Source organism: Crocodylus porosus, unplaced genomic scaffold (genome assembly GCF_001723895.1).
Source record: "Crocodylus porosus isolate Cpor-Errol unplaced genomic scaffold, CroPor_comp1, whole genome shotgun sequence".
Classification (NCBI taxonomy): domain Eukaryota; kingdom Metazoa; phylum Chordata; order Crocodylia; family Crocodylidae; genus Crocodylus; species Crocodylus porosus.
Genome location: NW_017728907.1, coordinates 22,516,987 through 22,539,076, shown reverse-complemented (window position 1 = coordinate 22,539,076; position 22,090 = coordinate 22,516,987). Strand labels below are relative to the sequence as shown.

General features: G+C 42.2%; 2 protein-coding genes across 4 annotated transcripts in view; one reads left to right on the top strand and one right to left on the bottom strand.

Annotated features, from left to right (window-relative positions):
• Nucleotides 1–2,488, top strand: part of COLGALT2 (collagen beta(1-O)galactosyltransferase 2) — a 104,749-nt gene extending 102,261 nt beyond the window's left edge. Inside the window, exon 12 of the mRNA XM_019530977.1 lies at nucleotides 1,252–2,488. Within this exon, the coding sequence (XP_019386522.1) occupies nucleotides 1,252–1,528 (277 nt within the window). The 3' untranslated portion in view covers nucleotides 1,529–2,488. The remainder of the gene's footprint in view (nucleotides 1–1,251) is intronic.
• A 6,911-nt stretch (nucleotides 2,489–9,399) lies between these two features.
• Nucleotides 9,400–22,090, bottom strand: part of RGL1 (ral guanine nucleotide dissociation stimulator like 1) — a 109,440-nt gene continuing 96,749 nt past the window's right edge. For all 3 annotated transcript variants that reach the window (XM_019530973.1, XM_019530975.1, XM_019530976.1), the window contains 3 exons: nucleotides 21,754–22,008; nucleotides 17,571–17,685; nucleotides 9,400–10,779 (listed from right to left, as the gene is read on the bottom strand). In XM_019530973.1, the coding sequence (XP_019386518.1) occupies nucleotides 10,574–10,779; nucleotides 17,571–17,685; nucleotides 21,754–22,008 (576 nt within the window). In that variant the 3' untranslated portion in view covers nucleotides 9,400–10,573. The remainder of the gene's footprint in view (nucleotides 10,780–17,570; nucleotides 17,686–21,753; nucleotides 22,009–22,090) is intronic.

The window sequence follows — 22,090 nt, the reverse complement described above, 5'->3', positions numbered from 1 at the left end:
GGGTGTGAAGGAGTAGTCATGACTGTGAACGAACTTCAGCCAGAATTGTAAACATTCTCCATGTGTTTGTGGAGAATGTGCATTCTGTCATCTAGAGACAGTCAGGCTGTCTAAATATCTTGGAAAGTGATGTAGGTGTCAAGGGTCAGGAGGATTCTTTAAGGATGGTCTACATTTTGTAGAAAGCTTCTTTCATGTACCATAATGCTCCCACTAACTGTCCAGCTACCCACTGTGACGTCTTAGCAAAACAATTTGCAGTGTCACATCTGTGGTCTCTCTTCTCAACAAGTAGAACTCTGCCCCTGTGTCCACACATTTTTATCTTCTAATAACATATCTAAGACAGGCCTTTGTTCTCCTTTTGACACCTCATGCCCATCGTTGGATATTTGATTCAGTTGATATTGGCTGGGTGCATCACTTGGCCTTATCTGCACCAGTAACAGTTCCTCTGATGGTAGCAACTCAGGCTACTACTGGGTTGTCTGGACCACCTGTAAGCAAGGTTAGCATATGTGTCAATTAAAACACCAGCAGCTGGTTGACAGTAGCATTTCCACTACTGTTAACATCAGGAAACTTCACTAGGGAGTAATGGGAGGCAATTTTAACATCATTGGTATAGGTGCTGCCTTTTATGTCTGCCTTCTGTAAGTGGATTTTTCATAGGATTCAGGAATGATCTTTCTCGATTCCCACTGAAGTCATTGGTATCAGTCTTAGTACTGGGACACTTTCTGTTTACTTCAGCGGAAACATTTCTTTTAGAAATCTCATACACAGTTCATGTGGGAACTTATTGAAAAGATTCAGAAGCTGCATGTCCAAAGGCTTTCACAACTTGCACTGTCCCAGCACTCTCCATTGCCATAAAAACTTCTCCAAATGGAGCCAATAGTCAATTTTGCTTCCTGCCATTCTTGTCTCATAGCATGCTACCCCTGTCCCACTCCAGAGAGGGATAGTTCTTAACTGACAGGAGAAGTGTCTGGTTTCTGAAATGCCTCAGTGCAAGGTTGTCCTTATCTGACCATGTAAAGATCATTTTTTCCAAAAAGCAATAATTGTATTCCTACCTTTTGTACAGTTCAGTCTTAAATTATTTACCCAGGTCCTATTAGAAGGATGTAAGCTTGCCAACCTGTCAATGCTCAGTAGACTGGCTTGAAAGCCATGAAAAGGCAAAGAGAATCTAGTGATGCTGAGCAAGTGTTGTTTCTGCTAGTAATATTGTTTTCTTGTCTTCAGAACAAAGTACATGGAGTATTACGAGTCCAGAGACTTGAAAGCCTTCTCGGCAGAGCCCTTGCTTATTTATCCAACCCATTACACTGGGCAGCCAGGTTACCTCAGTGACACAGAAACCTCCACTATCTGGGACAATGAGACGGTATCCACTGACTGGGACAGAACGCATTCTTGGAAATCCCGGCAGCAGGGCAAGATCCACAGTGATGCCCAGAACAAAGATGCCTTGCCACCACAATCATCTCTTGACACATCATCATCAAGGGATGAACTATGACTCCCCAGCTTGCTGTGTGACTCTAACCACCGCTAACCCTGCATCATACTTTAGGTTTCTCCTAGAAGCTTGTAGAGCTGTTAACATGGTCTCCGTCTTTAATGCAAAAGCAAATTGAGTTGAGCCTGGTCTCTTCTTTCTGGGTTCGGAGTTGAACCAAAATGTTTCAGGCTGGCAGAAGAACAGAGACTTCTAAAAAAGTGTAACACAAACTGCAGTCCATTCTCACGTGGACTTGTAATGTCGACACTTCCACGGAGCAATGAGCTGGCTCCATGGCATGCTGCGTTTACATGAATAATCACAAAAATTCCTTGAAAGACGACTTTCTACAGTTCCTTGTGTAGAGTACTGTATTTATAAAGATTAATATATAGGGGCTATGAGTGGATAAGCATAATACCTTTTTACATAGTTGTTACTGTGTTGCTGCGTAACACTAACTGTTGTAGATTTGTAGTTTTTGTAACCCCTTTCTCCAAAAGAAGCTGCAGCTATGGTGTGTGTGTTGGGGGGGGGGCGGGGAGGGATGTTTCTTTCTTTTTTTCCTTTAAAAGGATCAGAGTCAAGATCAAAATGACTTTCCAAAGTGGTCGCCTCTGTGTTAATATCAACACTTCAGAGCAGTAATTCTCAGCTTTGTCTGTAATGTGGCCTCCCCCACCCCCACTGAACTCTCTCGATTTTAGGATTTTTTTCCCGTAAATTTAGAAATCTCTGAATCCCATGTACCCATGGAAAAAAGAAGGGTGTCTAAAACCCTGAAACCTGTGTATAGGCTACAGAATCAAAGCCTTAGCTTGAGAACTGATGCCTTAGCTTACTAAAACTGAAAACTATTTAAAGATCCAGTGTCACCTCTTACAAAATTTGCTCACTGAATAGTGAAGCAAAATCAGTCAGATATACTTTCTGTTTCTTGGATTTCCTTCCCAATTAATACATTTACCAAAAAAAAAGCTTTCACTCACATATATGTCATAAAAATATTTCTATGCATTTGGAGCTTAAACTACTTGACAGTATTCCTTTTAAAAGAAAAAAAAATGAAAATGTTAAGTGTCAACTCTACAATTCATTGTTTGAGAGCCTCATTAGAATTGTATAATACAAGACAAAAAGGCAACTTGCCTTTTGTGTATTTTAAAATGTGAGGAGCAACCTTACCCTTTTTTGGATGAGTTCTTCTATACTCGAAATTGGCTAAAATGTCAGCATGGTAAATCATCTATTTTATAAAGGAGTCCCATAATTCAGGTGATTATATACTATGTTACTTAGATTTAGCTGATCATAGGTTAGATCTTTTTCTATATAACATGAAGAACTGAGGAAAAAAAGACCTCCTGGATTTAAAATTCTTTAGATTGTATCAGCTGCTGGATGATCTGTACATTTGAGTGCGGAATTATTTTTTATTTTGTGTTTTTTTACTAAATGCTGATAATGTTGTGCTCTTTCCTAAAAGAAAACATATTACTTCCTATCAGCGGGTCTGATAATACATAGATCTCAGATGCAAGAGTATGTGTAATCTTAATTTGCGTGGCATGATCTCTGATTCTTGAATTCCAGCATGGTTTCCTCTGACTGTGACTGGTGTCTGACCAAGGATTGAATTCACCATACTGGTTTGGGATCAACTCCAGTGCAGCATTTAACTAAGGTATTTCTCATCAAAAGGAACACTCAAAAATGCATTTTGGAGTATGTGAGCTCTGGGGGAAATGGGAAACTTGCACTTGACTTTCCAGCGAAGCCAGTCCCATTGTCTGCATCCAGGTCACACAGTGTCCAATCCCTAAGCTTCAGACATGCATATCTGCAACTGCCTGATGCAGTCTAATCAACCTTTTTAGACTCATGTCACCCCTTGGAAAATGTCATCTAATTTTTTTGACTGTGGAAAAATATAGCAAATCTCCTCTTGTAAAGACCTCAGACAGACTGTAACAGGTCAGAATGTTTTTGACACTGTTATTTTCTATTTGAAATATATGGGTTTATTATGTGTAGGTGTTTGCACAACTAACAACGGTAATATTAAGAGTCTCCCTCCAGCACCCTAAAAGGATCTTCTGGCGCCTTGGTTGAGAATTGCTGATATGGGGCATAACAGTAGGGGGTCTTCTCTGGGCCTTAGTATATGATTTTGGAGAAGCAGGGGGCTCCCCTTTGTGAAAACCCCATAGCCATAATCAGGTCTTTGTTTTCCAGGCAGCTGTGCTTGCATCAGCTCCATTTACAGCCTGGGCAGCTAGCAGGTGTTAGTGTTCAATAGTAAACTGCTTGCCTTGTAGCATATGTAAAAAAACCTGAAAAACATAAAAACGATTGATTTGAAAAACTTAAATACATTGAAGTTAGTAGTCTTGCTAATCATCAGAGAGGGCTTCATCTTGACCTGAGTGAAATCAGTAGGAAATTTGATATGATCTTCAGTAAGGGAAGAGGGAGGCATTTTTGTGCCATCCTCATTTTAGCAGTATTGAACTAGAATGTCAGTTTGGAACCCTAATGGGAGCTGAAACTAATGGAAGGCATAATAGCCTCAAAAACAGGGGGGGAAACCATGTAGAATTCTGCTTTTTTTGCATATAATTGTGGGCATGAATATGGCATCACAAATTTTTCACTTAATTTCAAATTTCCCTCAGAACTGGGATGTATTTTAAATGTAGGTGGCTTTGCACAGGAAGCGTATGGAAATATTGAGATAATGCACCTTTTACATTGGGACCATCTCAGTTCCCTTTCATTTCAGAGGTAAAGCTGCCCTTGATGGAAACACAGGATAGAACACGTTGTCAGGCAGACACGTCTCCATTGTCTGTGTTCAGTACTGGCATGTTCTGGTCTTGGTGACAGTAAAGAAAACAGCAGAACGTTAGAGAGAGGCCGGTGTCTTAGTGCTCTGTCCACCGTTCTCTAGGACAGTTATTTCCAAATTTTTTCCAACGGCCACTGTTAACTTTAGTATTTTTCACTCCACCTTTTGCTTTTATCATTAAACTTTTAATTGGCAGGGAAAGAGGTCTTGTGCAGTTTATGGATCATGTTTTGGGAACCACTGCTCTAAGATAAGTGTCACTTCCTCTGAATGTAGAAGCTGCTGTTGTGAGTACATATGAGTCTAACATAATTCTTATTCCTCCCCTAGCTACTTACCTAATATAACTTTGGTTGATGATCAGGCCTGAAATGGCATACAGCCATAACCACAAGTTGATGATGAAGGCTTGAACAAATGGTATGCTGTAGTATAGTGTACAGAGATACTGCTCCGCAAGCTAGTTGTCTATGTCTCACAGGCAGATGTTGAACGCTTCTTGGTAGATACCCATATACATATGATAGGCATCTGTATACTAGACAGCTCAAAAATGTACAAATGCACAGCCCAAGATGGGGTGGTGGGGCAGAAATTGGGCCCCCAGGCACTTCAGGATGAAATTCAGAGATTGAGAGTGAGTGCCCTCATTGAGGGTGTTTTTGAAGCAAGTAAGTAAACAGCAGTGTCTCTGGCTACCAGGCACTCCTCCTTGGAACTGCGTGCAATGGGGCTGGTGAAGCTTCACCCAGTTTTATCCATTCCCTTACGGGCTTGAGAGCCAGGCAGGTAGGGCTGGGGCATCTGCAAGGGTTGTGTAGGCAAGAAATGAAGCATGGCACAGGAATGTACTGGAATGAATGGCATACAGCAGGCAGAAGGACCCTGGGGGTGCCTCCTCAGCAGCCCCTGCCGCCATGTACTGTCAGTGCCGCCCACAACCCCCCGGGGCTGGATCCCAACTCTTAGCGGGGTGTAAGCTGTCAACCCCTGTCCTAAACACCAATATTCCATGGATAGGTTTCATGATACAGAGATAGCTGATCCCCCAGTTCCTGCACAGCAGGAGATGAGGTCAACAGGACCGTCTGCTATTTTGCATGGATGTAGGACACTGATTCATGCTTCTTTTAAGCTTGATTCTATAGCTGTTACTCAGTGGGAGCTTTGCCTGAGTAAGGCCAGCAAGATCAGGCTCTTAGTGAACATCACTAGATTGGGTGTACTAAATATGTCTGACTGAACAGAGAAAACTGCCTGGTCATTTCTTTGTCCACGATGTAACTGCCTGTTTTGCAAAATATACAGCATACAGAATAACCTATGGAGCACAACTGAGCTCACTGCTCTGTATCAAGTCAGATTTTTTCCACTATGGTCTGCTCATTGTGCTGGAGAGTGTGAGGCCCCTGTTTTGGAAAGTAACATTTGAAAACTCAGGCTATGTGGTGCACACAGCTGCTTTTGCATGTAAAAGACTTCACATGGAGAAAGGAAATGAGGCCCATGGGATAACATGTGATAGATAAATACAAAGCTGTTAGATGGGTGAGAGGAGGAATCTTAGTTAAGCATATTTTAAAAAAATTATAGCTGTTTTTAGTGGTTAAGACACTACTACTTTACGAACCTATTAAAAACAGAACTTTTAATGGTCTTTGAAAATTGTCTGTTCTTAATCTCAGTACAAGGAAGTGAATAAAATGGGAACTTTTAATGCCAGAAAATGTACAATTTAACACATAAAAGCACTTATTCTGTGGACATTTCATTAGGGAAATCCCACAGTGTGTCTCCACTTCTTACTGCAGAATGACATTGATTCTTCTTATAATTCTACCTAGTTCATCTACTACCTGAGTGGGAATGGGAACATCTCCAGCGATGATGAAGTGCCAGTATCCATTATAGGAACATTTCTACCTGAAAGAAATGTTGTTACAATCTGTGCATTCTCCTTTGCCTAAGGAAAGGCAAGTGAACCCAAAAGCTTGCAAATAAAGACATTTATTGCAATTACATAGCTGGTCTAATAAAATATATCACTTCTGCCAAGAGTTCTGCAATATCCAGTATAACTACTTTTTTCGCCTTCCCTTTTTCACTTCCTTATAACTTTTGAACAGTTTTTCTTTCTAGATTAAAACTGCTCATGCTTCATCTTACCAACAAGTAAATATTATTTTTGGAAATTATAGTGAGTTTAGTTTCATTGTTTTGGTATCCATATGGGGGGGGGGGAACTTTCCTGTATGTTGCAGTCACAATTCATAACGCAGAACTGAACTGGCTGAAACTAGAAACAAACTGAACTTGTACTGTAGCTTTGTTGAGGCATCTGGGCACTCTGTTTAAACATATGCTTAGTGCTGCTCATTACACGGCCATCAAGATAATGTGCAAGTCTTCTGGGCCTGGAACTATGGTTCTGGTCATATACAAGGACCTTTGTGTAAGCACACAAGTTCATCAAGGCTGAGCCCTTTTGCAGGGTTCTGCCAGCTAGGCATGAGTACATGTATTTGGAAACTGTGGATGGGTGCAGCCACCAGGCCACACTTTAGTAAAACGAATTTTGATATGACTTGGGAGTTTAACATGTACACTCCAGAAACTTCAGAGATGAGAAAGGGACACCATGTGGTAGGAACAGAAGGAAGAGAAGGTTGACAATTTTACACAATCCAAAATTAGGCCTTACTTGGTAAAGTTGTGTTCCTGCTGGGAGTCCGTACCCTGCTCAAACCTTGGTTATATATATATATGTATGTATGTATGTATATGTATCCTCCATAATTGCCCAAAGAATTTTGGAGAAAACTCATTGGAAATTGTTGGGTATTAGTTTCTCTGAAGAGTCTGTCAATGAAGAAGCCAGAACTCAGAAATAGGCTGCTCGTTCTCTATGCTTTCTGTCACACTTGTTTCCCAAATACAAACTGTTATCTGTGAAAAATGGGATAAGGAACAAATCATTAAAAATTTTTTTTCTGTTTTCTTAGTTTCCTAGTGCAATTTTCTGAGCAGCAGTTTGGAGACTTGACACCGGAGTCACGCAGTAGCTAACTGTCTGCTTTCATTCAAATTATTTTCACTTTCCCTAGCGATGTCTAAACACCTGACAGTTGCTTGAACATTCCAGGGCCAGCCACGTAAAAAACACCAGCTAACTCCTAATGTTATAGGAATTTCAGTAACATATTAATGGACTGTTGAATCAAAGGTAGGAGGAAGAAAGAGTAGCAATAGGGTTGAAAATAGATCTTGCTGAGAAGCATTCTGACTTTTGAAAAGAGATCTTGTTCATGAGAGAATAACTTTTTTAAATGACTACCTTTAATAGGAGCTTTTAGCTAATAAATATTTTGCTGCCTTAAAGAATAGAAAAATACATGTTTTAATTGTATACATTTGGTCATCTAAAAGTCCAGGTTCTACCACCGTTAATACATTGTGCGGATGCATGTCTATGCTTTATGTAACATACTGTATGGATATAACCAAAACTGACCAAACACATTTGTGCACTGAATCTGCTAAAATACAATGAAAATGGAACATCTTTTGTACATGTGTGTAAACTAAGGACACATTCTGAGTCTTTGTTTGGAACCAACCATCTTCACTTTCGAACAAAAGCACAATTTGGAATTAAGATATTCAGACCAGAGAGAGTAGGTTTCTATTTAAAACAGAATAATTATTTTTCTAGTGCAAAACACTAGGACTTTTTAGGATACTCACTGATATGCCAAGTCTTTTCATAGTTCTTTACTAGGGTATTGTAGCCCCATGTTTGAAAAAATAGCGCTGCAGATCTGGTAAAACACTCTCCAGAGTTATGTAAAATTCATTATCTGAGTTTATTAAAATAAACATTAATATTTTTAAAAGAAAATGTATTCTGCAAGTGTTGCTTACAATTCAATATTTCAGTTATGGCTTTTAATTAAAAACTTCAATGAAGCTTGTATTCTGGAGAGATTGGCATCACAGAGTTCAGAAATGCATGTTTAAAGTTTCACAGAAAATACCAGATGTGGAAGCCTCTACAGAAGGTTAAATGCCTTATTCCATCTGGAAGGATGTACCATGTCAGGAAATTGTTCACATAGACTAAGGGCAGACATTCAGGAGGTTCAAAATGGCCCTCCAATCTAACTTAATTTGCCCTGGGTGTGGATCTTACATTCAGATCCCATCTCAGTGATTGGAAATCAATCTAAACCTGTAATAGTACAGATGTTCTGCAACACAGACCAGTCTAAAAATAGCAGGGCCTGGTATAAGATAGATCTAGATGAATATACTATCAGACTTTCTCGATATAGGTTAGGCCCCAGTGTGGAACTTCTGTACAGTTACTTGCACAGCCCTGGCACTGGGCTATTTTTATCCCCTCCTCCCCCCCAACTCCCCATCCCACACGCTGCTCCAGTTGCCACCAGTTATCAGTGTTCACCACTGCCGAGAATTGAGCAAGTAAGTGTTGGTGAAGGAAGGAGTTGGGGGGATGGGGCTGCAGGTTCGCAAGGAAGGCTGGGGGCTGAAAATAGACCCTGGTTCCCGCAAATCCCCCTGATCCTGCCAAACTTTCCTGGACCCAGGAACCCCCTACAGATCCCACCTACCCACTTATGCCTACCCCCCACTCTCCCACAGGTTGTGCCTACCCATCCACCTATGGATTGCACCCCCCATTCCCTATGAATTGTGCCTTCCCCCCATCTGCCCATATATCACACCTGCCCCGCCCCACAGATGCGTCCTGCTCCCCATTCCCCCTGCCCCCCTCATTCCCCATGAATTGTGTTTGCCCCCCAATCCCTCCCATGGATTGCATCTGCCCCCCCATGCCCTGCGGTCACCACCTACCACCACCCCTCCCACTCAGGGCATCTCTCTCCTCATCCTGCTGCCTACCCCCCATCCCTCCCTCAGACCCTGCCTGCACCCCACCCTCCCCCAGCATGCTTGCCCCCCAACTCTCCCCACTAGCCTCCCCAACACCTCTTACCTTACATTGGGTGGCTATTTTTAATGCAATTTAACCTTCCCCTAACCTTCCTGGATGTCTCCACTTAGTCGTAACAGATGCATATAAGGAAGGCAGGGGCTGTAGATTCCACAAAATATTGCTACAAATATATAAGATCTGTGGTCATTTTGGACACTGTAATAAATATGTCTGTCTTCTCTTTTTTTTAAACAGAAGGTAATATAGTTACCTCTCATGGAAACAAAAATGCCTATGTGGACTAGTGCAGGTAAAGAGCTCTGCACCTGAAGAGTGATTGCACGTTAAAAAGAGGTACGTCAGGGAATCTGGAGTACTTGCAACTGTACATGCAAAAGGCCTCGATTCCTGTTAAATAGATTAGCTAAGCATAAGGAAAAACACAATGTAGTGGCATTAAGACAGGGACAAAGTCCAGAGAAATAGTGTTTTTGAGATTCCTTGCCTTGTTCGTTAACAAAACATGACATTCATCCAAAAGCAAGCATGGCCCAATATCCTAATGCTCTTTGGAAAAATCCCAAAATGTATTTTCTGGCTTTGAACAAGTGCAAAATAGTTTGTCAGCTGTGTGAAACAAACACACACAATTGCATTTTCTGTTGTGTTTTGAAAGAAGTGTTTTGAGAGGGCATCAAGCCTTCTTTTTCACTGACGCGAATGCCTCTCAGAGGCAGCAATTGTTAGACAGGATGATAAACTAGCAACCTTTGAGCTCATCCACACCCTTTGTAAATTGGTGTTATCATTCAGCTAAGGGCTGGTTGTGTCGTCCTGTTCAATTCAGGTGAAATTTTATTGCGATTTTTCTTCTCTAGTTCATAAAAAAATAAATTTTCAAGTCCTTGTTGTAGTTAATACTGGCACAAAGGAGAAACGTTTTCCTAGGAGGAGAGTTAGTTTACGAGGAATTCTTAAGATGAGGTTTGTTGTTCCAATATTCCCTGTAAAAATGACCTCACCTTCCTAGGCTAATGTGCAAAAAATATTTCCATAGTCTAGACTGTCCCATAAGTCTTTTGCTGACCACCTCTATACTAACAGAGGGAAAGAGATGTTTCTATCTGTATTATAGTGAATGCTCACTTTGCATTCCAGGTTTGAATACTGATACATTCATCTGCTGTGATTTTGTAATACTGGATGGTATCAAAGGTCCATATCAAAATCGAATCTCCTTTGTGTTAGCTCCTTCGCTTCAAAATGCGATTTTGCTGTGTCTGTTACTCCAGCACCCCCTCTGGGCCGTCCTAGGGAGTGTCAGGCTAAATTGGCTCCTCTTTTTCACTTGTCCAAAATCCCATGGTCCAAAAATTAAAGAAGGCTTTTTTCGTAGCATGAAGTCAAAATTCACCTGGCTGTTCATGCCATAGAACACATTAGCATTATCTGGGAAGACTAACTCTGCAGAAAGAGGAAATAAAAGAAGTGTTAATTGCTGTACTATGGATAGTAGCACTACAAGCAAGCGCAGAAAATTTGTGAGCATTGGGAGGTGGATTTTTGGCTAAACACATGCCCCTTTGAAGCCTAATTATGTTCTTTAATATGGTTTTTACTAGTTATAACATCTACTTTTCCATCAGCAAAAGTATGAGAAGATGTAGTACCATCCAAATTCATCCATCTGAAAGTTTGATAACACCAGATTTACCTGTGCACTAAATGAATCAGTTTTCTGGGTCTGAGATCATTGACTACAGATAGTAGCGTAATGTATACACACAGGGTTGCTGTGTTCTTAATGCATCATTTTCATGTGGCTTTGTAGAGCTTGCATGTGTTGGGTTCTTTATTCAACAAATAGGTAAAGACAAATTCTTTTACATTCAGCTGAGACAACCCCTTCACCTCACCATATACCAAGAGCAGGGGTTGAAGCTTACCTTTCAGCACCAGAGTAGATTGCTACAACATGAACTTACAGATAACTGTCTGCTAGCAATGGGAGACAGCTGGTTTCCAAAAAGGTGTGTATACAGGGAAAGGGAACAGAGTGGGATTGGGTTGCTGGGTCCCAGAGGTGAGCAGAAGGAAGCCTTGTTTCCGCCTGGCTTTTCCCCCTCCCTTTGTATCTTCTCTCACTTTAATGGTTCTGACAGAGCCCTGGTAATTCCAGTGCAGGGCCTGATACTGTTGCTTATTTGATGGTGGTAATAGTTTGGCCTCACAATGGTCAGTGATTTATGGTAGACTCTTCTGCCACTGAAGATAATAGGCAGGCTTAGGGCTTGCAAAACACTGTGAGAGTAAAATGCATGCAATCAAGTAGCCCTCTGTGAAGGTGAAGCTATTCTATGAGTAATGCTCTGTATATATACAGTGCATTAGGGCATACAGTGCATTTATACAGGCCCAGTAGGATCTTTGACCATAACTACGGCTCTTGGCATTACAACAGTACAAATAAATAGTAAAGTTTAGCATGGGCATGCAAAAACTCAAACAGCTGGTGGACAGGATCCCATGGAAAGCAAGTTTAAAGGAAAAAAGAATAGGGGGAAGTTGGTTGTACCTTAGAATATTAAGGGCACTAGGATATGCTATCCCTGTGTGAGGAAGGTTAAGAATCATGTCAATGGACTGGCTTGGCTAAACAGCAAATGTTTCTATGGCTTGAAACTTAAAAAGGAATTTTTCAAAATGTAGAAATGTAGCTACAATACAACAGATGAAAATAAAGGAAAAATTCAGGCAGGCCAAGGTACTGCAATACAGCTAGTACAAGACAAAAAGCAACAAAAAGATTTCTGTAAAGTTGGATGTAAAAGACCAAAGGAAGTGTAGGCCCATTACTGATTGGGGAAAGGGAACTAAAATTGCACAATATGGAGAAGGTGAAGTGTTTAATGACTTCTTATTTCAGTCTTCATGAAATTTTTCTTAGAGGTCTCAAGGAACTGAGTATACACTTAGTAAATCTGCAGCTGACACCAAGCTAGATAGAATAACAGAGGCTCTAGAACAGAGATTCTCAAACTGTGGGCCACAAGCTCCGTTCAGGTGGTCCACAGAACAACAGAGAACAGCTGTACTTGTAAAGTAAGACTACTGATATTAAAATATGAGTTCTGTACTTTGATTTGTAGAACAACAAAAAGCTTAGTATGTGGTCCACCAAGACCCTCAGCAGTTTTCAAGTGGTCTGTGAAAAAAAAAAAGTTTGCCAACCACCGCTCTAGAAGCTAGGTTCAGGATTCTAAATGACCTTGACCAATTGGAAAATGGTCTTAAATTAAATAATAATATAGTAGTAGAACACAAGCTAAATATGAGTCAACAGTATAATACTATTACAAAAAAAGAAAAAGAACAATAGCATTATACTATATATTCAATTATATTCAGCATTGGTTGGGCCTCAGCTGGAGAACTGTAGCCAATTTTGAGCATCATGCTTCATGAGAAACAGACAAATTGGAAAGAGTCCAGAAAAAAGCAAAAAAAAAAAAAAAAAAAAAGAGGAAAGGGCTAATATTTTCCTGTACAGGAAAAATTGGAAGAACTGGATTATTTAATCTGGAGAAGATGGAGGGGGTTTTTAAGTCTTCAGAAAGGGTTGTTCCTTATAAAAAGGATCTATAGCTTTCTGTGACTATAGGGGGGTGTAGTAATAGGCTTAAATTCCAACAAGGGAAATTTAAGATGGGCATTAGGGAAAACTTCCGAACTCTCAGTTGGTGAAGTAATGAAACAGATTACTGAGAGAGATTGTGGAATCTTTGTCATAGGTAATGGGTAGGTAGTTTTTAAATGCAAATCAGACAACTGTTTGCCTATGATGTTTTAGGTAATGATGATCCTGCCTTGAGCAGAAGATTTGGACTAATAACCTCCTGAGGTCCCTTCCAGCGCTATTTTTCTACCAGTTGATGTTTGTTTGGAAAATCCAGGCCTAAATGAAACCTTGACTGGTCTCTTCTTGGGTAGATTTGACTATACAGAAGGACTGTTTCTCATGGCAAGTACTGCACAATCTTCAGTACTAAGCATGCTGCCAACCCTTTATATATTGAGCCCTAATAAGGCACTTCATGGAGAAAAATTATCTGGAAAGCAACCAGGGAGCTGTGTGCACAAAACAGCATACTAGCAGGAATGAGAACCTTCCAGGATGAGCATGTTAAGGATTTTTCCTCAATAAATAGCTTCCCCATGTAGCTGTCCCAGGAATCTTTGTAGCAGTCTAGGCTAACTTCACTATCACAACTCTAAATAAATCCTTCCTGTGCAGTCATGTAATGTCCCGTGGGACTGGTCCCATGCTGGGGGAAGGGGAAGGATGGATTCTCTGGCATGCTGTCAGGCAGTAATGATGACACGTTTGTCAGAGATGTGTTGTGCAGCAAGAGCGAACAATCCTAGAGAATGATTCAGAGCTTTCCTAGTGCAGTGATTTCCTGAGAGAGGCTATAGCTAAAAATATGAACGCACACCACTGACATCTTATTTCCATATTCCTTCTGCATGGCTTCACATCAGGTCCATTTACAAATTAAAACAAGCTGTTTTAAAGGGCGGGCTTGGAAACTAGCAGGGATTTGAAAAGCTTGTCTGGGCTCTTTCTTCCTCTTCCATCAATCACCAGTAATAAAGATTCTCTGCTCTGATGGCAACAGGGAGCCTCTCAGGGCCAGGTCTCAGTGCTGGCCACCTGCCTGTCCCTGGGCTACCTCCCCTCCCCCCACCTAACTTTCCTGCCATGCCTTGATAATAAAAATATGAAAGTTGATACTAAGGTGGAAGGCTGCCCATTGCTTGTCCTGTTGACAAGGGCCTCTGAACATGCTCCAACCTCGCCTTACACGTGTTGCACACCTCACAGATGTTTCTCAGCTAGTCGGCACTGGGACCCGAGCTCCGGAGTCTCACGTGGGACTCTCACTCCCCACGGGAGCTGGTGGTCCCAGCACTCTCATGCTGGGCTCATTCTTATGTACTTTTGCCCCCCCCTTCAGGGCCACTCATCTCTCAGCCCCTCACTGGGACCACTCCTCACTCTCAGCCCCTCACCAGGACCACTCTTCTCACTGGAGCCACACTCAGCTCCTTGCTGTGACCTCAGGTCTCTTGATGAGCCTGGGTGCTGCTCCAGGTCCCTCCCCCAACCTGGGCCCTGCCTCAGGACCTCTGGGAGCCTGGGCTCCCCCTGCATGATCTCAAACCCACCAGGGATCTGGGGCTGGGGTTAGGAGGTGCCCCATACTCACCTTTCACTGGGGAAGGTGCCTAGCCTGGCATTTCTGGGGGGCTATCCCACCACGGGTAGCCCTACCAGGCCTTCCTTCCCCAGCAGGGTGAGCTTTCTGTCATGTCCAGGACATTGAGGCCTCCTCCTTCCCCACAGCCTCACCCTTTGCTCCAAGCTGTTCCAGGAGCAGCTTCGCAGCCTGATGTTTTCTCCTCCTCTCTCAACAGGCCTCTGCTGGCTCAGCCTATGTACCTGGACCCTAAAATGCCCACCCTAATCAGGCACCTGGCTGCTGCCTGTTTTCAGCCCTTAAAATGGCAGGCACCCAAATGTGCACTACCACACTGACCTTAACCGCCAAGTTTCTGGAAGGTATAAGAAAAGAGCAGAGCATGCCATTTGCTTTTTTGCACTAATATTGCCTTTCCGGGGGCTTACAGGAATAGCATTCAGCAGATAAAAAGGACAGGGTTCACAGACAGCCTTTTGTTGACTTTAATGGGACTATTCAATATACATGTGTTAGGGGTGTGAGTAGAAGCCAAATCGGAGCTTAAGAAAGAAGGTATAAAACTTCATTGCCTGCTTCCTAGAAAAGGACTTTTAATATTAGACTTCAGGAGAGGCATTATCCAGCCCTCCCACTGAAGTGGCCTCCACTGTACCTTGCATTTAATATTTCTGGCATAGGGTAGATAAACAACAGTAGGAGAGTTTCTGGCTCATTAAGAGCAAGGGCCCAAGCTAGAACCTAGGTCCCGTTCCCATCCAGGCCAGCATCCATCTCACTCAGCCACATACCCTCTAGCTTCTTTGCCTCATGGCCCCACATATCTCCCTTCTGTAGCTACCCAGGGGAACAGCTTCAAGTGACTAGAGAGAAGGGTCTGGATAATACCTAACCTGTGGTCTGGTGGTTACGGCATTTTGCTAGGAAGCAGGAGATGCAGATTCAAAACCCCTCTGGGTAAGGAAGATGGGGCTAGACACTGGGTCTCCCACACCCTGGATGAGCCTTACCATTAGCTTAAACAATAAATTATGGGGGGGCCCTCATTCTCCTCCCACCTCTCCAATGAGTTTTTGCCTGGCCAAAGTGTCATGACTTCTAGTAAGTACAGCCTAATGGGCATACCTGACCTGTTCATGGCTCCAAACATGCCCAGCTGGAGCACAGCCCTACCAAAAACTGCAGTTATGTGGCTGTGGCCATGTTGTTTAGGCACAAAAAATGAGATGAGATATAGCCCGTTCACCTGCATGGGCAATAAAGCAACCGCACTAATTTCATACATCCAGTAAACTTCAGTCTTCTCCAGGAAGTTGTTAAAGTCAAGAATGTAATGACTCAAAAGGGGACTGGACATATCATAACAAAAACTGGCTTCAGCCAATACTTGACTGTACGAGAGGGAGGCTCAACTGCGCTGCACCAGAATTAATATTGTTACGCTGAGTTTACACAAGTAATCACAAAAATTCCTGGTACAGAAGTCTTAGATTTTTTTTAAGCAGGATGGATTTCAAGCAAAGGATCTGGATTGTGTCTTCCCATTCTGTACAGGTTGTGCTCCCAGCTATTTCTTCTTTTTCATTTGGTCCTGACTTCAGACAGCTGTACACCTTTCAGCTGTGGCTCTCTAATTGTAAATCTTCCCCAACTACACCCATGTAAGCCCAAAGTGGAGGACAGGTGTGCTCAATCATATTAGGTATAAAAGTGCTGAAGGGTTTCCTCCAAGCTTGCAAGCTCAGTCAGGGTGTTTGCACTCTTGGGACAAGGATCTGCAGCAGGCTGTGTAATGCATGCACATGACTGAAGAGCTGTACCTCCAGGGCAGGAAGCCTGGGAAAAAACGGGAGACTAGCTTGGGAGAGGGTAGCTGAAGCTGTGGGGAGAAGGGCTGCTTCTGAGGGGGCTGCTACCAGGACAGTTGCTTCTGAGAGGATGGCTGGCAGAAGAATTGTGACTGAGTGAGCTGCTACTGATGGCAGAGGAGCCACCAGCTAATAGGTACCCAGGATTGCCTGGTATCCTTTAGTAAAGGAGCAGGGGTTGTGCAAACAGGTTCCCCTCCCCACTCTTAAGATCCCTGGGTGCAGGGAGTCACTGGAGGGAATCAGGGACAGGGACTGCTAGAGGAGGTTTTCTGGGAGAGCTAGAGAAAGCAGCAGGGAATCGCGCCTGTGGCAGCTCCAGCAGAGCTCAATAAAGTACAGCCGAGAAGGGGCACTCCAGGTGCCAACCACAGGGGAGCTGCCTTGGGGGAAGTGTCTGGGGAATGGTGTGAGTGATTGCAGGCATCCAGGAAAGACTGGACAAGGGAAGAAACCCTGGCCTCCAGAGCAGCCACACCTGAGGTCCTGACAGGCACCCCCATCTTCTGTCCAGATGACGGCATCGCTACCCCTCTTCTGAGGCAGAGCAAGCACCGCTCCCTGGGGCTCCACTGCAGCCTCTCCACAGTGGAGCTACTTTGCTGCAAGTAGAGTGATTTTTGTGGAGACCTGGCTGACTAAGTGTATATACCTGTTATAAGTTGCCTGAGTGTTAAAGTTGATAACATAATTGTTTTTGTTATAAGATAAATATTTGCTTTATCTGCTGGTATAGATTATTACTGAGCTCATTGAAAATATTTTGTTTGTTATTTGAAATTATTAATCTCTCAGTTATTATTGAAAATAATAAATTATTGTAAATAGTTATTTAGCGTGTGGTCTGGTGTGGGGAGGACCATGGGAGAGCTCTCCAATGAGTAGTGCTCCCAGCCTGTAGACAGAGTGAGAGTAAACCAGACCTATTGGCACCCCAGGATCCCAAAAATTGGGACCTGGCTGTGGGTAGCTCTGCCGCCAGGTTTACAAAGGTAATCAGGAGGGAGATCTACTCAAACTGGCTTTGAGAGGAAAAAAATCCACTGGTTCTAAAATGGATTCATATGCATTTTCTTCTGCAAACATCATGAGGACATTTTAACCCACAAAAAGTTTGCTTTCTTACCTTTGTCCTCTGAGATGACCTGAACAAGTTCATAATCCTCAAAATCATCAGGGTCCAAGTTGTGCTTTGACATAACTCTCTGAATGACAGCTGGAGTCTTGTCTTGGCAAGTCAACTGGAAAAGGAATTTTGCAATGAATGATTTTGCTGCTTTGTTTATCGAGACAACATTATTAAAGTCTGTTTTCAGTTCACCTTTGGATCTGGGTGTAAGTTTCAGAGTACTGAGAAAATGTCGTGTTTTTGTAATTACATTGTAGCTACTGCTGGGCAGAAAAATGTGGTACATCTGACATTCTATTATTTTTTGCATTAAAAAGATAATACCCTAGCTGAGGCAATAGTAAATCATAGTCATTCCCTCAAGCACACATTTTGAGAGATGAAATGTCATTCTTCCTGGCCATACCCTTCCACATAAATAGTTGTCCTACAGGTTGTTCACCAGCGTCAACTGATTTACAGCCTAAGGTGACTTTCTTTGACACCTATGAAGTTTTTTTGGCTTTGTTTCTCATTTCCAGTCTGCTGTGGAAGCATAATGTGTTCTGAACAAGCACAGGACTTGATGCAAATTCTTTTGAAATCATCAGAAAGATTCTTCCTACCTTCAACAGGATTTGGGTCAGACCCATAGTTCATTTACAGTTTTTGAGGGATTAATGTCTTTAAAATTGCAAAAAAATATACGGAAAGCTACAACTGTTCATGTATGTGTTTCATTCAAAACTCTATCTGGAGTGTTTGGTGTCTCATATGTGCGGTACAGACAGTGTATGAACAGAAATTACAGAGAGGTGGAAAATAGCCTAGTGCCTAGAACATCATAGCAAAAGCTTATTGTTCCTGTGTGTATTTTACTCTACCAAGCTGAGTCCCTGCTGTAAAAAAGACCACTATGAATGTTATTTTATTTTCTGTCTCTGAAATCTTTCATTCAAGTGTGATGATCACCCACACATAGCAGAGTCCCAGAAGTTACTAGGATTGTCCTATGCCATCAAGGCCTTTTTTGCCTAAATCTACCTTGTGCCATTGGGTTCTGCATCACCATGCATTTGGCAGAGGGTTTACATCTTAATAGTTTCCCTTTCCCTGGAAAGGTTCAGCATAGGACATCCACATCTGGGTTGTGTAAGCAAAGTAAGAGGTATTCCCCATAGAGTGGTGGAGGATGGCAACTTTCATGTTCACTTAAAATGTTTGTTAGACTTCTCTGTGATGGATTGTGACTGGTTTTTTATCAGGCTTTCCATGTGATGAGGAGACTTTTCAGAAGTTGTTTGTTTCTGAAGAGTTCAGCCTTTGAAATCTATTTTGATTTTTTAATTCTATGGAAATTTTTGAAGCATTAAAAGCATCAAGCTCTGAAAGCCATAACACAAGATTTTCTTTTGTAATTTTTCAAATGGCTCCAACAGCCTTAACTAAATGCTTGGGTTTAGGACAAAGATTATAATCCTATCCAGAGAACTTAATGATGAAGGATAGTAGAGACAGAGAAGTTAGACAGATCAGATGAAACAGAAGACAGGAAGTGCTCATGATATGATAGACTTCATTATTGTGAAACAGGGAAAGCATGAGACCAGCAGTATTAAGATACTGGGTTTCAAAGGGGGGAATTTAAATTGACCCAAGGACATAGTAGGCATGGTGCCATGGAAGGACAGTTAAAGGATGAAGTGGCTCAGGAGCGCTGGCAGCTTCTAAAGGGCACAGTATTGAAAACTCAACAAGAAGCTATTCCAAGATGAAGGAAACAGAGGAAGAATGGTAAGAGACCAATATAACTGCATAAAAGGCTTCTAGGTACTTCAAAATTGAAAAAATATATATAGATGCAATGGAAGGACAGGCAGGCCACCATAGAAGCATACCAAGAAACCTCAAGAATTTACAGGGACAGAATCAGGGAGGCAAAGGGAATAAATGAGCTACACATGGCAAAGGACAACAAGAAGAGTTTCCATTAATGTTGGGCAGAAAATTAAAACAAAAGAAGGTAAGGGTTCACTGCCAAATAGGCAGGGTGAGCTGTTAATACAAGATGCTAAAAAGCAGAGCTGCTAAACAACTGCTTTGTCTCAATCTTCACAAAAACAAAATAAGCTGCAACCAGACAGCTATTAAGAATAATTCAGACAAGGAAGAGGACAATCTGAGGGTTAAGATAACAAAATGACTGCCAGAGAGCTTTTGTTCATCCTGTATGATTTCAGATCAGTAGAGGATGAAGTTCATTCCAGAATAATGAAGGAACTGACTGAGGAGATCTTGGGCAATAAAATCTACTAAGTCATGGGAGACAGGCAAAGGACTAGAGGACTGGAAAAGGGCCAATACAGTGCCCTTTAAAAAAGGAAAGGAGAATCCAGGAATTTATAGACCAATTAGTCTAATTTCAATACCTGGGAAGTTGCTGGAGCATATTATACAGAAATCCATTTGCAAGCATCTGGAAGAGGAAAAGATGATCACAAGCAGACAGCATGCATTTGCGAAGAACAAACCATGCCAAATTTAATATCCTTTGAAAAAGTAGGTGCATTAACATGAGAAGTTTACTGTGGAGTTGCCTAATTAGCTCCACAGCAACATCTCCAAGTTTACACATGTGGCCCTGTTAGATTGTAATAAACTAATTAACTACTGTAGATTAGTACTTGTAAGTACAAGTACTATCCTACGGCAGAGGTATTTACTGTGCAGCAATATATGTGTAGACGCTGATAGGCCTGGCTGCAGCACAAAGGTACTTCAGTAAGGGGGCTGCGTGCTGACTACCCCCACGCTGAAGCACCGTCGTGCCCCAGCCAGTCCTTCTGCAGCATGTTGAGCTGGGTTGAAGTAGTCCCAGGGTGGCAGGCTGATCCCCCAGATCCCCTGCCAGCCCAGGGCTGCTCCAACCTGGCTCAACGTACTGTCATCCCAGGGGTACATTTAAGTGCAGCATCCAGAAGCAATAAACTCCAGCACAATATGTGCCAGTGTTTATTGCTTTGCATTAATTGTACATGTAGATGCACCCAGTACCTAGCTTTGGAGATGAAAGGGAATACAATTGATACTGTGTACTCGGACTCCAATAAGGCTTTTGACAAAGTCCTACACAACCTTCTCATAAACAAATTGAAGAAACATGGGCAAAACAAAACTACTACAAAGCAGAGACACAACTGGCTCAACAGCCACAAGCAAAGGTAATTATATATGGATCCATGTTGGAATGGCGGGAGATTTTGAGTGGAGTCCCACAGGGGTCTGTGCTGTTCAGATGATTTGGATGCTGGAATAAAGAGCTTCCTGAGAAAATCTGCGGATAACACAAAATTGGGAAGGACAGCAAATATACTGGGAGCACTGTATACTGATTGCAAGTAAGGCTCAGGATTTTGACTAGGATGTGCTGATGCTCCTGCTACAACTAAAAAACCTAGAAGTTCCTGGTTAGGGGGGCTTGCTCCTCTGCTCAGGGTCATACCAAGCACCACATCTGGGATTGGGCCTTCATCTCCTTGCTTTACCTGTAGCAGGTTATGGTTATTTTTGGTGTTTGGGGGCACTGTGAATGGTAGATGTGTGGGAGGTTTGTTTGTGCAGTATTAAGAATAGATTAGACATAACTTGATTGGGAAGGTTTAGTCAGGAATGATCCTGCCTTCAACAGGGGGTTAGACTAGATGACCTCCTGAGGTCCCTTCCAGCTTTACTTTTCTATAAGAGAAAATGAAGGATAATACATTATGATATCTATAATTTTATGCCCTTTGGAATCCTTGTATAACTACATACTTTCTATTGCTATCCAGCATCTTTCAATGACTTGCCTTCAAGCTGTTCTTCAGTGTATCTGTCTGCTTACCTGTGCACACATGTCCATTCGTACAGGTGGAATGCACATTTTCATGTTACATTATTCAATGGTTGAAGACCATTTTGTTTGAAGTGATGGATATTATCCAACTGAAACCCCAGAAAAGAGTTTGGAAGATGGAATGTACTTTGACAACTAAAATGTAAATGTCAATTTACCCAAGAATCAACAGCCTGTTGTGGCCCCTGATATTTAAAATCTGTGTCTTAGTGTGAATCAGAGCAGCAGAGAATTTACATATAAATTGCCATTCGGAGTGAAAACACATCCAGTAATAAATCGACACAGCTCTTCCACATCACTTACCAGGATACTTTTGTACACGTTGCCATTGTTGTTTTCTACTCTGGTCCGGATTATGCATGCGTCTCCATTCCGCTGGCTGTAAAGTGGAGATGATACTGTGGAGGTAATGCATGTCACGGGCATGGGGCACTTATGAATCTTCGGATTGGAGGTTGAGGAAGGAAGAGGTGAGTTTATGTTGTTTAAAGATGATACTCCTGAGGAAGGTGTGTCCATGGAATGTACAGAGGAACAAGATGATGAGGATTCAGAGAGCTAAATAATGAAAAATTAAGGGGAAAAGTCAGTGATGCAAGCAGTATGGAGGAAAGAGCAGAAACAAAAACTAGGAGTAACT